The following is a 15157-nucleotide window of genomic DNA, read 5'->3' as shown; positions in this document are numbered from 1 at the left end:
CTTGATTTCTGCAGAGTTTTCAGTGAAAACTTGAGCACACGTTGGCGCCCCTGGGATGGGCGCTGTGCCGAGGGGTCACTGCCCCATGTGCCCAGCAAGAGAGACCCCTTCACGCTCCCCAGCCAGGGACTCTTGGTGAAGAACATGGTAAAATACTGTTTTTCATCCTTTTTCAGATAAATGACCCTGGAATGAATTTCCGTGGCCTTAGGTCTTATTACAGATGAGGGTGGAATGTACATCTTTAGACCAGACCTCTAGTAGCCTAGTTTTCACCAGATCACCATTACAGCAGAGGCCACCCTGGGACCTGAGAACCCACCTCCTCAATGAGGAGGGGGAGGTACCATGGAGGAGAGGGGCCAGCTGTCAATCACCCAGACGCCTGGCAGGAGAGCAGCTTCCGGGGCCACTCTGAACAGGAGGCCAGGACCCTCACCTGGCTTCCGGCACCCGCACTCCTGGCTCTCTTTCTGCTGGGTCACAACTGACCATGAAAACATGAAAAACTGGACACGGTAGCTCCAAGGTCACCTTGCCATTTCTCTTTGGCAAACAGGTTACATGGCAGGTAGTTTGAAGCACTCCTTCCTTCCCCACAGCAGATTCTGCACCTCTCACGAGAAAAATGTACACGTGAAAGAAGACTGAAAAGCTCACCTGGAAGAGAACACAGACTCTCAATCTCTGGTCAACGGTGCCGGGCGCAGTGGTGCACGCCTGTCATCCCAGCAGCTCGGGAGGCTGAGGCAGGAGGATCGTGAGTTCAAAGCCAGCCTCAGCAAAAGCAAGGCACTAAGCAACTCAGTGAGACCCTGTCTCTAAAAAAAATCTTTTAAAAAGGGGCTGAGGATGTGGCTCAGTGGTTAAGTTCCCCCGGGTTCAATTCCTGGTATCAGAAAAAAAAAATTGTCAGTGGTACTTAGTCAGTTTATTTCTCCACTGCAGAAATTCCGGGCATTTCAATTATCGGTAGGCTCTTCAAGACTTCCTGATCATTTCCCCTCATCGTCAGCTGGGTTCTGAATTGTCAGAAGCAGGACCAGGCTAGTCACAAGTGACTCTAAATGTGGAGGGCGGATGTGCAGGTGAAAACAGTCGGTACTTGCGCAGGGTGAGGCCGGCTTCCAAGAAAACCGTAATATGGATCCCGACATCTGGATCTCAGATCATTTCTCATATCCGGAAGTGTTGCTGCTTTTCTTTCGATTCTTTTCCAGCCATCAAAACGTACAAGCCATTCTTGTCTCATGAACCCTATGGAAACAGTCAGTGGGCCCGTGGGCTGCCGTTGGCTGATGATATCTGAGCCAGAAAACAGAATAGGTAATGGGCTCAGAGACAAACTTAACAGGACACATGCAAAACTCGGAGGGGAGATTTAAATGTTTTTATATTTTAATTTTTTGGGGGGTGGGAGGTACCAGGGATTGAACTCAGGGACACTCAACCACTAAGCCACCTCCCCAGCCTTATTTTATATTTTATTTAGAGACAGGGTCTCAGTGAGTTGCTTAGCGCCTCACTTTTGCTGAGGCTGGCTTTAGGCTGGCCATCCTCCTGCCTCAGCCTCCCGAGCCACTGGGATGACAGGCGTACGCCACCGTGCCCGGCTAAAACTTAAATGTTTTTGAAGTCACAAAAGCACCTGAACAGAGAGCCACCAAGTTCTTGGTGAGGAAGATCCAACATCAACAAGATGTAGACTCTTCCACTGTGAATCTAAAAATGTCTTACAACCCAGGGGCTAGGGTGTAGCTCATGGGAGGGCCAGGCTGAGCCTGCTCCAGGCCCTGGTGTGACCCCCAGCAGCAAAAAATAAAAGCTAAGGCCCCGAGGATGGAGCTCAGTGGTAAAGCACTTGCCCAGGACACGGGAGGCCCTGGGTTCAGCCCCCACTACCACAGAAAGAAAAAGGATAAGATGTTAAATTAAAGAGATAAATATGAGGATCTGAACAAAAACTTCAAAAATCATTTTTCTGGAATAGCACCAGTTCCCCTGAAAACAAAGAAGAAGAAAGATTAGATCTGAAAAACTCAGAGCCATAAAAGTCATCTGCTGCCCTCGAAGGTCAGCTCTATAAACGTCAGCAAGTAAGCAGGAGTGGGATCGGCACCTGAGAGACAGAGCAGGGGACGGAGGGTCATAGGGACAAGCAGGAACAAGTCTGCGTCAAGGTGATGAGGGGTCCAACCCGTGCTGGCCTGTCCACCCACACAGCCATCAGGATGATAGAACACGCCAAGCCCAAGCGGGCCAAGTGTTAAACGTAAGAAGCGATCCATTTAACTTAAAGTAGGGGAAGCCTTTAAAAACTAACTTAAAATCCAGAACTTTTTGTAACATCACAAAGTCAAATAAATGCAAACCATTTTTTTCTTGTGAGTTTTTTTTTTGTCATGCGATAAATAGCAAAGGAAAAAGACCCAACTGGGGGGTCGCGGGAGACTGACTTATTTTACTGTTTATGAAAAACAATGACTTTGCCAGGCGCGATGGTGCACGCCTGTATTCCCAGTGGCTCGGGAGGCTGAGGCAGGAGGATCGCAAGTTCAAAGCCAGCCTCAGCAAAAAGCGAGGTCCCCATCAACTCAGTGAGACCCTGTCTCTAAATAAAATACAAAACAGGGCTGGGGATGGGGCTCAGGCGTCGAGAGCCCCTGAGTTCAATCTCTGGTACCCAAAACAAACAAACAAACAAACAATGACTTCCCTTGTTCATTCAATGAACTTCTGTCTAGCCATGCTCCAGACACATAAATATCTTGGGGGCATGTGAGGTTGGTGGTGGGTAGAGGATGTGTTGGGTTTTCAGCTTGACCTGACCACAGTCATCTTCAATTCCGGCCGCCATGACTGAAGGGAAAGCCAGAAATGAAAGGCGGAGACCAGGCAGAGATACACACGAGAGTTCATTTGTCAGAGCTGACCAATAAAGGCCACCTCTCTACAGGAGAGACAGGCAAAACGGGCTTGGGTTCCAGGACTTTTATGGGGCAGGCTCAGGGATTAGAGCCCAGCAGGTCCTAATGGGGTGGTTCAGGGCGGGGCTGGTATGAGGGAGTGGTGGGGCTTTCTCAGAAATGCCCTTGGGTGGGAAAGCAAAACCTTTTTCCTTAAAATGGCGGCTGTCACTTAAGATGGCCGACCAGGGGACTGGGGATATGGCTCAAGTAGTAGCGCGCTCACCCGGCATGCGTGAGGCACTGGGTTCGATCCTCAGCACCACGTAAAAAAAAAATAAGGATATTGTGTCCACCTAAAGCTAAAAAATATATATATTTTTTAAAAAGATGGCCATCCAGATGCTAAGCAAGGCTCTTACAGTGACTGTCCCCATGAGCTCTGGTCTGATACCCAAGTGGTTTCCCCGCATTCTACAAACACCACAACCAGGACTCTGCCTCTTTGATATTCCCTTGAAACCCTTCAACCACGATCTGACTTAGAGGAAGTCACTCTTGTCCTGACCACTATAGAAGCCTCGTCCTTCTTACCCAAACTGGGGGATCCCCTTGTCTTGCTGTCACCCCATGACCACACGTCTGTCAGTAAGTAAGCAATAAATTGCACCCTGCCGTCCTGGGTCTGCCTGCCTCCTCTTCGCAGCCGCTGGTTCTCATACACTAGGATTTGGTTTTTCTAAAAAAGAATGTGGCTGCATTCCCAAAGATCCACGCACCCCACATATTTGTAATATTAAAAAACTTATCTCTGGACATCTGCTTTGGTGCAAGGGAATGTCATTAAATTGCGCACGATCACAGAAAGTCAGACCTGGTCGTTCATTGAGAGTTCACGAGGACGACGGAGATGGAGGACCCAGAGAGACCCCCTTCAAGATGCAAGGGCTTTCTCAGAGCCGGGCAGTGGCTGCCTCTGAGGATGACGAGCCCCTCCAGGAGGGGACAGTCGCCACCACACTCGATATGCCATTTGGGACACAACCCACTGAAAAGCGAACTTGGCACCCCTCAGTCTTCCCCGGGGCCTTGTTCAGATTCACAGCAGGTACCCCCATCTCACATCTATTTCCACGCATCTTGTCTGTCTCCTTTACTGTGGCATCCCGGGACCAGCCTCATGGGTAGCGCCTTAGTAGATCTGTAAGGACGAACAGATAGGCAGACCACAGCCTGCACGGATGGGCGGTGCTCTCCCAGGTGTCTGGCTCTGACTCTAAGGCACTGCTTTTATCACCTGGGAAACCCAGAAGCCACTCCGGATCCCGCGGAGGACGGGGGAGAACGTGTGTGAGGCTGCTCCGGGGAGGTAGGCGCAGCTGGGTACTGGAGTTCACGGCCAGAGAAACCCTCCCAGCGAAACCATGCTATGGTCCCATCAGTAAAAATAGCAAAATCTTGGAAACAGGGCAAGCAAAGAGGTAGTAAAGCAGGTGTTTGTCACCGTGGGAATGACCGCAGCGTTGTGTTTTCTTACCAAGCCACCACCAGGAGTTTCGCAGAGACCACGGGTAGGGTCACCGATCACAAGCCAAAGCAGTGCAACAGACGCTCTCAAGACAAGAGACACTCTCAAGGTACGTGGTGTGCGTTCACCATGGAAAGAGAGTCCAGGAGAAGCAGTGGTGACCGCCCAGTTTGAAAGGTGAATCATGATCTCGGGGACAATGCAGGACATGGCCGCTGGAGGATACGGTCTTGAACTTATGTGCATGCAGGGCTCAACCCCTGCCAGGCTCTCTCAGTGGAAAACCTTCACTGCAGCCTGCTGGGGTGTCGATAGGAGGCGCCCCCCAGAATCTCCTCTGCGAATGCAGAGACAGATTAAATGACTAGATCGTGAGAGCTGCATCGTAAGCAGTGGGGATCTAGTTGACGAATTAATAATTCGAAAGGACTGGTGTACTGAGTGGTAACTGTAGGCAGGTGGCACGTGGCCGGAAGAGGGCCTCTTCTGTGCTACTCCTTCCCTTCCCCTGTTTCCTGAACCAGGGACCGAGCAGGTTTTCCTCCTCCATGCCCTTCCGCCATGATCTGCCTCATCTCAGGCAGAAAAAAATAAACTCCTCCTCCAAGTTGCTCTTGTTGGGTATTTTGGCCACAGTGATGCAAAGCTGACCGGCACTGGCCGGCACGGGCAGGCACAGCATTCTCCTTATCTTACAGAGGCACAAGATCACAGCCAAGTGGCAGAGCTGGAGTTTGAGCTCAAGGAACCCAACTACACAACCCTGGCTCTGGGGTCCTGTGTCCTACGGTCAGAGCACCTGCCTCTGGGGTGGGGAAGAGGGGTCCAACTCAGGACTTTAGAAGCAAGGGTATGGGCCACGGTCTGATCTACACCATCTTGTTCTCCTTGAATTTTTATTGGACATGAACTATCTAATTTTAAAAATAAATTTAACAATAGCCGGGGGTGGGGGGGTGGGGGGGCACGGTAGCACACGCCTATAATCCCAGCAGCTCGGGAGGCTGAGGCAGGAGGATTCCAAGTTCAAAGCCAGCCTCAGCAACAGCAAGGCGCTAAGCAACTCAGTGAGACCCTGTCTCTAAATAAAATACAAAATAGGGCTGGGGATGGGGCTCAGTGGTCAAGTTCTCCTGAGTTCAATCCCTGGTACCCTCCCCTGCCCCAATAAATAAAGCAATAGATCATGTGTTAAGATGTGTAGCTGGAAAAACATGAATGATCCATTTAGAATGGTCAGGTGCAGCAGAAAAGCTTGCAGAGTTACCAACCAGAAGCAGCTTGGGGTTTTGTGCACAAGGAGGACTCACCTACCAGCTCCGAGAAACTTGGAGGTCTGGAGTGGCCTTCTCTCTGTGTCCACCTCCTGGGTGCTACTCTCACCCAGACCTGGCAAGTCTTCCAAGACCAGGCAGTGCCTACGCCTAATGGGCAAAACCAACAGGCTAGCAACACAGAGCCCCTGACCCTGGTTTTGATCTACTTCTGAAGGGTCCCAGGGGAAGTGTCTTTCTTTACCTCAAACATCTTACCCACAAAATATTAATGTCATGGGAAGGCAAATATCACATAATGGGTGACATTTACTGAGGCAACGTGGAGCAAACAGTCAGTGCATAACTAGTGCTATTATTATCTTGGTCTTGACCAAGACTGAAATCTGCACTTGGATTCCAATAAAACTACTGTCCTCTTCAGGGACCATGTGCCTTTTCCTCTCTTCCTCCCATGTCTCCCTCAAAAAAATCATCAGATCCGAGACCTTAATTATAATCAGAGCTTCTAGTAACCCTACCAGGTAGATGTTCCTAGCTCATTTAATGAACAAGGGAACTCACCGAGATTCCTCAGCTGGGGGCGGTGAGGTCACCCCACCTTACTGTGAAGCTAAGGGAGAGGCCTAAGGGAGCTCTCCTTGCACCTTATAGACCACCTTGAGTTAAACACCTGCACTGCGGGGCTGGGGTGTGGCTCAGTGGCAGAGCGCCTGCCTAGCACATGCTAGGCCCTGGGTTCGTCCCACGCACTGCAAAACTGCAAAATCCAAACAACTCACGTTTTTTGCCGGCTCTTCAACAGGTAATGAAATTCCCCAAAGGTCAAAACTGGGCTGAGTCTAAATGACACAATACCTTTATTTTATTCACTCATTTATTTCCGTCAGCCCTGAAACACACAGCAACTATGCAAGTTGCCACCTAAGGACACCAATGCTTTTTTGTATCCTTCCTCTGCTGCAAAAAGTGGAATAACGGTGATACACGGAATCCAAGCTGAAAAGACACCTGGACTTCTTTCTGTGCCTTACCATTTTTTTTAGAACACTTAAGAAAAACATTGGGAACTGTTCTCTAGCTCTTGTACCTGGAATATACTTCAAATGTTCAATCTTGAAATATCAAGTATTATGACCAAAAGACAACAAATATTGAGATATAGTTGGTACAGTGTATCAAATCCCTGGTTCTAGCGAAACATACTTGGTGAGCTGCTGAGCCACCGCTGGACCCTGACGGCTCCACCTGGAATCCTTGCTCGCACTGCTGGGAGAAGTGGTTTTTGCACAACTCTGGAGCACAACCTCACTCACTTTTCCAACAGAAATGTTATTATTGCTACTTAATTGCTATAACACACTCACCTTAAGGACTAAACACGTTCGTGTATAATGGCGTTAGCCGCAGTTTTAATCATTTTTGAACAACTGTATCCTGAATTCCAACCAAGTAAATTAACTTTAGATACCAACTCAGGCTGAAAAGTGGGACCTCACACACTCCCTACTGCACAAAGGAACTGTCAGTCACCATTAACGAGACTCACCCTTCTAAGCTGCAGAACTTGCAATGCAATGCAAAGAGTAGGATTCAAAATGAATACTAGCCACATTCACTCCTAAAATTCTTAGCAAATATAAACAGCTTTAGAAATCTCACATCACCATCTGTGGCAATTCTTTCTTTTTTTGGTACTAGGGATTGAAGCCAGGGTGCTTAACCACTGAGCCATATCCCGCACCCCCCCCTCCCCCCGCCGCCGGCCTTTTTTTGAGACCGAGTCTTGCCAAGTTGCTGAAACTGACTTTGAACGTGTGATCCTTCTGCCTCAGCCTAACAAGTGTCAGGGATTACAGGGATGCACCACTATGCCTGGCCCACAATTTTGTTTTTTAAAAATTTTTAATTGTAGATGGACACAATACTTTCATTTTATTCATTTATTTCTTATGTGGTGCTGAGGACTGAACCCAGTGCCTCACACACGCTAGGCAAGTGCTCTACCACTGAGCCACAATTTCTTAATACATATATTATTGATCCAAGACCAAGTCCCATAACAACCTCTAAGGCAGGACTTGGGTGGCCTAATAACACCACCTCCCACTTGCAGAAGCACCTACCCTCCAGCAGAGAGCCATGCTATGCTTTTCATAGGTCAGGGGTAGCTGGTCTGATATTCACAGACATCTTTGATGGGGTGCTCATACTTGGTAACACAGTCCAACTGCATAATGATCTCTAAGCAAGTCTAGTAGTGTGTACTGCTCTCAACTCCACGAACCTAGCATCTCAGAAACGTTTAGGGATGAACTCAGTACCTTCAACATAGAAAAAGTAGACACAGGACTAGTAAAATTAAGGAATCAGTCAGGGTCCTCCTAGCCCAGTTGCTTTTGACTCACCCATTGGCCAAGCACCAAACTGAGCTGTAATGTTGCAAAATGAGCTAACCCGTGGAGTTTGCAGACTGAGGAAACAGGATTGCTGGCATTTTTGCGCATTTTTAAGTTTCAAAATTGCAGTCTTTAGGAAGGTTACAAATAGACTCAAAGGTCATACATTTAAACTCAAATCTGTTGCTCGATAACTGCTAGAAGGAACAGAAATATGCTCATTAGACAGCAAAGTAGTCAGAAATCTAAGTATTGGTCAGTGGGGAAAAAATCAGTCTTCCCACAAACTCATCTTAAGCAAATAAAATTCAGTGGGGGATGTTAGAGATCAAATATGAAGAAGCTCCCTGCCTGCCACCCAGGGATAGGAACAAAGAATGGAGCTGCAAGTCAACCAACCCACCTCTCCAAGTACCACACCTCCTTCCCCACACACAGGACTCAAAGTGGGACTCAGGAGAGCTGGGCATGCCTTGTGACAATCAGCCAGCAGAAATCCCACATGGATAAATCTGGACTTGGTCAGATAATCAGGCTTAAAATGTCAGGAAAAAGCCCACGACTTTCCAATCAACTCTGCTCCATCTCCCTACTGAACACGCCAAGATCACTTAAGCAGCCGGACTGTAACAGTTACACATCAAGCTTCTCTTCAGAGATCAGAAAATGCTCTTGATCCTCGACTATCTAAGGTGGGCCAGGGGCGGGCAGGGTGAACCAGTAAAAAAAGTCATTCCACACAGGAAGGTAGTCTTCTAATTTATATTTTATTGCATTACGAAAATAATACATTTATTTGGCAAAGTAATCTAGGCTCCAAGTTGAAATAAAATTCTGAAGTGTACTGATTATTTCTTAAATGTGAAAGATGTATTCTAACCAATACATACTAGCATCCTTACGAGGCCAATAACCCAGTAAACCTAATTTTAATAATTCCATATGAAATTACAAGGTGTTTTTCCATTCATCCATTTTATGAGTAGCACAAATCTCCGGAGAACTGACCTTTGTTTTATCAAAATCAATGCATTTAAAAAACTCCTGCTCAGAAGACAATCTGAAGCACTACCCAAATGTTTATTTCCTTTGGTTCTGCAAGTTACATTTTCATCCTTACCATGTTACATTTTTTCACAAATCAAACATTGCAGCAGCTTTAGATTCTGCCCAAGTACCTTTATAAGTGAACTAGTATATTACATTTACATTATTTGAAAAGTTGCTGATTTTACAAATGCATAAATACATGCCTATCTACACCAGCAAAATAAAATACTCTGAACCTCAATGCTTAACAGGCCACGCCGTCCAGCCCCGTACTTTGGGAGGCCTTTGCACACCAAATGCTTCTTACTCCCTGATGGGCAACTCCATCACTCAGGCTACACTCCTGAAAGGTGTAGATGTGGATAAGTACTAAGTGGATTAAATCTACCTAATAATCAACATTTAAAATATAACATTTTCACTAATTTCTGTTCTGCTATATTTCTGGAACTAAAAAGATATATTTTCCAAAAAAAATGTAAGAGAATTTTTGTTTTCACTTTTTAAAAGGGAAGAGTGATAAAGACACATTATATTTATATTCTCTTTCCTCCTTAGCATCTCCAAATTATTTTTACACGTTGGGTTCAAAGACTAGAGCAACAGGTAAACAATCTGTTTAAGGTCAAAAAATAAAATACCTTTAATCACTCAAGCCTTCCTTCTCCATTTCAACTTCCTGATAGCGCTCTGTTCCATGTGTTAAGGAAACGAGCTGAAAAACCAGCCTTTTGAACGGGGCACCAGTCAGCCCGCTGCCTTCAGGCCTGACGTTCTCTGGTGCAGTCATCAAAGTGCACATCTGCACATGTGTGGAGATGTGCAGTCATCAAAGTGCACATCTGCACATGTGTGGAGATTTACTTCCCAATGGCCACCAATATCTAAAGCCAGCTCAACTAGGTTCCCAATTCAATGACAGAAGTATTCCACCCATCCTAAAGAAGATACTCCATCAGCATTCCACAGTTATCTGTATAAACAGCAACAATTTTGATCTATGATCGACATGTGAACATCTAATAAATATTAAAACAATTAAAACTATAGATTAAAATGCAGATCCCTCATAGAGTTAAGTGATGTCATTTTGGTACATTCACCATTATTGTACTTTATTTAATAAAGAAATACATTTGCCCTTGCAAAAATAGCAATTGCAAGTTTACAAATAAAACCACAGACCTCAAAGTCATGATGCTAAATCTTCAACTTATAACGGACAAAAGTAAAGATTTGTTTACAAGTGGTCCATGGCACTATAATTAAAATAAAACATATCAAAAGGTCACAGGAGATTAAAGAATAGGTTTATTGACAATAATTTCATAAATATTCTAAAGAAAATTCCTAAATTTCTAAACTTAAAATGTTTAAAATCTGTTCTCATTGGCAAAATATCCCTCAACAAAATAAAGTAACAGGTCACTATGAATGAAAGTCACATTTAAAATTGCTTCATTTTAACATCATCGCAAAAAATTTTAAAAATTTACAACGTTTGATTCCCCCCTCTTGTTACAGTAAATCAATATTCAGTTTTTAACTATCAGACATATTCATAAATATATCATCGAGCTGCTTGTGAACCTGTCAAGTCAGTCAGTAGTATATACCCTACAAACATACGTGGCGTCCAATCATTTGGGTAATTTTTAGTCATAGCAATTTAAGTAGTCAAAATGCAAAACTTGTGGTTTCCCTCCAAATCACCCAAAGCATATGATACAGTGTGAGAAATTGTTTGCATGTTTTTTATAAGTTCATCTATGTACTTCAGATATCTGAAACTAAAAAAAGGGATTCTTTTGTATTTTGATAAAAATGTACTCGAGTATTTCATAACATGAATATTTATTGCTTCATATGAATACTGTATTGAAAGCCCAAGCATTCAGTTTACACACAGAAATTATACAATTATATACCGCTTCACAAAGGCAGTGAACACATTACACTCTACAAAATCTACTTTACAGAAATTTAAAAATTCTAAATATCAAAAGGTACAGCTGAAGAAACAGGTATAAATTTGGCAGCCAGTAATTTTGACAGGGAAGTTGCAGCTTGCATGACTTTAAATATGTGAATTTGAAAATATTGAGTTTAGAGTAATCATTGTGCTTTGTGTTGATCTGAAAAATATAACACTGGCTGTCGAAGAAGCATGTTCAAAAATATTAATTCACTTCAAAATGTCATACAAATTATGGTGGTTTCTATGCACCCCCTAAAGCTTCAGTCATTTTAGCTCAGGTACATTACTAAAGTAATATATTAATTCTTCCAGTACAGTGGTGTTTCATACCATTGACATTTGCATACTCTAGAATAATTTAGAAAGAAATGTGTAATATTCACAATGTTCAGAAAAGCAAGCAAAAGTTTAAGGAACCTGCCTGGTTCTTCTGAGATGGGCTCGTGTCAGCTTCATAAGCATTCACTCAGGAGAACAGTCAGCTGATGTGTGAACACAATTCCCAAGATAAAGCACATTTTCTCATAAATAATGAAGTCTTTTATCAGGCACCTCTGAAGTATACAAAAGAATTCTAGTTTGAACAGATCTCTTGGAATGTGTTTAACCTGGTATTACAACAGACTTAGATTTCCAGGGTTTCACAGGGCCAGATTTTATGTGAATTACTCAGAAGAGAAAGAAAATGTCTCGTGAAAGAGGTGAACTCAATCATCACCAATAGAAAATTATCCACTGTATTCATCTCTTATAGAAACAGAAAAATATAACATTTCCCCCCTTAGAATTATATATATATATATATATGTATGTATGTATATATGACTTAAAGTTCCATTGTACATAGTCAACCAATAAAACCTGGAAACCAGCATGAAACCCTATAATTCACATGTTAAAATGTTGAAACTATGACCAAAATATGAAATCTGCTACAGCTGTCAGAAAGAGACAAGACATAAAGCTTTCTTGCACATGTATAAACTAAATGTGATAATCTTGAAAGGTTTCCAAAATTGTAATTATAATGTTCCAGTTTAAAAACTTCTAAATTAAAAAAAAAAAAAAAAAAAAAAATCTATACACAAACCACTGATTTGACCAGACACCAAAAAAAAAAAAAAAAAAAAAAGAAAGAAAAAAGGAAAGAGGGAAAAAAAAAAAGGCAAAAACAACAACAACAAAATCCCCAAAAACAAAAACAAAAAAAAAAAAATAGATAGCGGTAAGCAGGACCCAGAGGAGCTGCTATTCACAGTTCTTACATGTACAACTCTTTCAGGATTCACACTTAAAGTACTTTTTAAAGTACTTTAACAACCTGCTTCTCTTTCTCTTGTAAAACTAAAGGTCCACTTTATTACATAAAAGTTTTATACAGTGTAAAACCAGAACTGTATGTAAAATACGGCATCTAAATGTGGTGAAGTAGTCAGTCTTGCTCCATTGGTTCCTCGGGGACTTCGGTGGCGTCCTCGTCATTTTCCATGGAGGATTCTGAGAGAACCTCTCCAGTTTTACTGGAACTGGATCCTACTGATTCTTCTGTCTGGTGGCAGTCAGAACCACTACTTACAGGGCCCGGGGTGTCACTCCCTTCAGAATGTAAATCCTTCTCAGCTCGAGACACAGCCGATTCCTCCACCTGACTCTTCTCCTCAGAGGTCTCCTCGTTCACAGTTAAGGCATCATCAGGTTCTTTTTCTTGATTTTTTCTTTCTGGGATTATTTCTCTCGATGTCATAAAAGACTCTAAAAATAAGCAAATGTTGTTGTAGTTAAATGTATTTTCAAAATACCTCCACAGTCACGTGTCATGAATTCTGATATTCTACAGTCAAATAATTTCCCCTCAAACTCAGCAGCAAGTACACACAGGGGCCAACATCAGCACTGTAAGGAGTTCCATTATGTTAAATTCTTTCAGAAAAACAAGAAAGCACACCCTTCTACAGATGTCTCTAAATACCTTCTTCTTCCTCCTCCTCCTCTTCCTCCTCTTCTGTGCAGTGCTGCTGGGTACAACTACTTTCTTTGTCCTTGTCCTGAGATGATGATGGTGCCTCTGTGTCCTCCGCCAGGACCGAGGCCCCCTCACTGGACGAGGTCTGACTGGCTGTCTCTCTGACTTCCCCGTCTCTGTCAAACCTGAGTCTTTTGGCCTCGTGCTCTTCAGCCTCCACGGCGTCGTCATCTGAATGTTTGTTTTTTATAGGACTCACTGAAGACCCTTCTGATTCAGATGCTGCAGAGTCACTGAAAATGTTGTTTTAAAGTGTCATTAATACTATTTTCCTCAACTTCTACATTCTTTTAAATTGTATTTTAGTGCCAAAGTTACACTGTCATATCTGTTTGAAGAAAAACATCAGAGAATAATTTCAACGCAACCTAAACTGTTCCATGAATGTTTCTCATTAGTGCCGAGTCACCAAGTTAGTGCCACTTTTCTGGGCATTTCCCAGTAAGTTAAACACTGTTAAACTGAAACTAGAGGTCCCCCAGATTTACACACTCAAGTCCTCTCACTTAGTCTTCTTTTTCCCTTGATGTGACAGAGAAACTCTGAAGTAAAATAAAAAGTTCCCTTTCATAACCTATACTAAGAAACTACTCAGAATTTCAATTTCTTTTCTCAAGTAACTTTTGAAAAAAAGACAAAACCTGTATCATGACTACTTTGACTTTCTTGGGACAGAACCTACATTCGATAATCTCTCCCAAATCAGCTGTTTTAATAAGTCTTTTGTCTACCTTACGCTGTGTTAAAGAGAGCCAAAGATCCTACCACAAAACTGCAACCCTGCCTGCCCTCGGTGTCTGCGGAGCCCTGGCTCAACATGGCACACCTGTCTGCACAGCACCACACATGTCCTCCCAGGGCTCCCGACAGCTCCAGTCACTCGCAACTCTGACACAGTGCGAGTCCAGGTAACACGTGTTCTGCTCTACTGTCTAGAGAACAGGAAGGGGAGAGAGTCTACACATGCTTACTACTGACATACTGTTTAATTTCCCAAATATTCTTTTAAAAAATATTTTTATTTTTTAGTTGAAGGTGGCCACAATACCTTTATTTTTATGTGGTGCTGAGGATCGAACCCAGTGCCCCACACATGCTAGGCAAGTACTCTTCCTCTGAGCCACAACCCCAGCCCTCCCAAATAGTCTTGATCCTTGGTTGGCTGGATCCACAAATGTGGAGCCCACAGGTGGGAAAAGCCGACTGTACACTGTGAATGGTAACTGGGTCCTGAAAACCATCAATAAACGTTAATGTCTGGTGAAAACAACCATCTGTTTTTAAACATAGAACACACACAAACCTGTGGTTTCTTTCTTCATTATGTGGTGAGTTTGACTCTTTGCTGTCACTGCTCTCAGGCAAACCGTTGGTTGTCAAGGGGGCGGATAAAGACACCTTTGGTCGGTTCAGTGGCCGGGGTGTTCCAGGCCCATTTATATTAGACCTGTAAGACACACCACCATCATTTCCCCCTTTTGTAAAAAGCCATCCCCCTCCCAAAGGACATTCATAAGAACACATCACATAAGTTTCTGCTTTAACAAATTCAGTGAAGCACATTCTATATCCTCCATAAAACATCCAATTTTAAAAAGTACACAGAGTCTGCTATTCAAATTCAGGAAAATGCAAGCTCAAGTATACAAAAATTGCTAGTCTCACCTATCAGTGTAGCTTGGTGAATTTCCAGGGAACATAACACCATTCATTCGATTTAAACTATTTGAATTGTTTTTCCTACAAGAAAAAAAAAATTTTTTATAAGAACTCTGGGTCTGAAAGGTCTTGTAGGTTTTTAACTGCCACACACCCAGACTTCTGTGGGAACCAATATAAACACACACTGATGAATGCAGGGATCCTGCTAACAGTGAAGGAGACTTCACACAGTTGCCACCCAAGAAAGCAGAAGCAGCTGAGGTTGAACCAATGGTCCTCAGTGGGGGCCACCCTCCCCCACCACCACAGGTGTTGGTGTGGGAAGCATGGACACTTC

General features: G+C 43.7%; 1 protein-coding gene across 1 annotated transcript in view; it reads right to left on the bottom strand.

Moving 5' to 3' along the window:
* Positions 1-8855: 8855 nt before the first annotated feature.
* The window catches only part of Ppp4r2 (protein phosphatase 4 regulatory subunit 2), a 45592-nt gene continuing 39290 nt past the window's right edge, over positions 8856-15157 (bottom strand). Inside the window, exons 6-9 of the mRNA XM_027931890.3 lie at positions 14824-14898; positions 14462-14605; positions 13105-13391; positions 8856-12887 (exon numbers count right to left, since the gene is read on the bottom strand). Of these exons, the coding sequence (XP_027787691.1) occupies positions 12568-12887; positions 13105-13391; positions 14462-14605; positions 14824-14898 (826 nt within the window). The 3' untranslated portion in view covers positions 8856-12567. The remainder of the gene's footprint in view (positions 12888-13104; positions 13392-14461; positions 14606-14823; positions 14899-15157) is intronic.

The sequence above is a fragment of the Marmota flaviventris genome, chromosome 20 (genome assembly GCF_047511675.1).
Source record: "Marmota flaviventris isolate mMarFla1 chromosome 20, mMarFla1.hap1, whole genome shotgun sequence".
Lineage (NCBI taxonomy): Eukaryota > Metazoa > Chordata > Mammalia > Rodentia > Sciuridae > Marmota > Marmota flaviventris.
The sequence above is the reverse complement of the archived record's forward strand: the minus strand, read 5'-3'. Positions and strand labels throughout refer to the sequence as shown.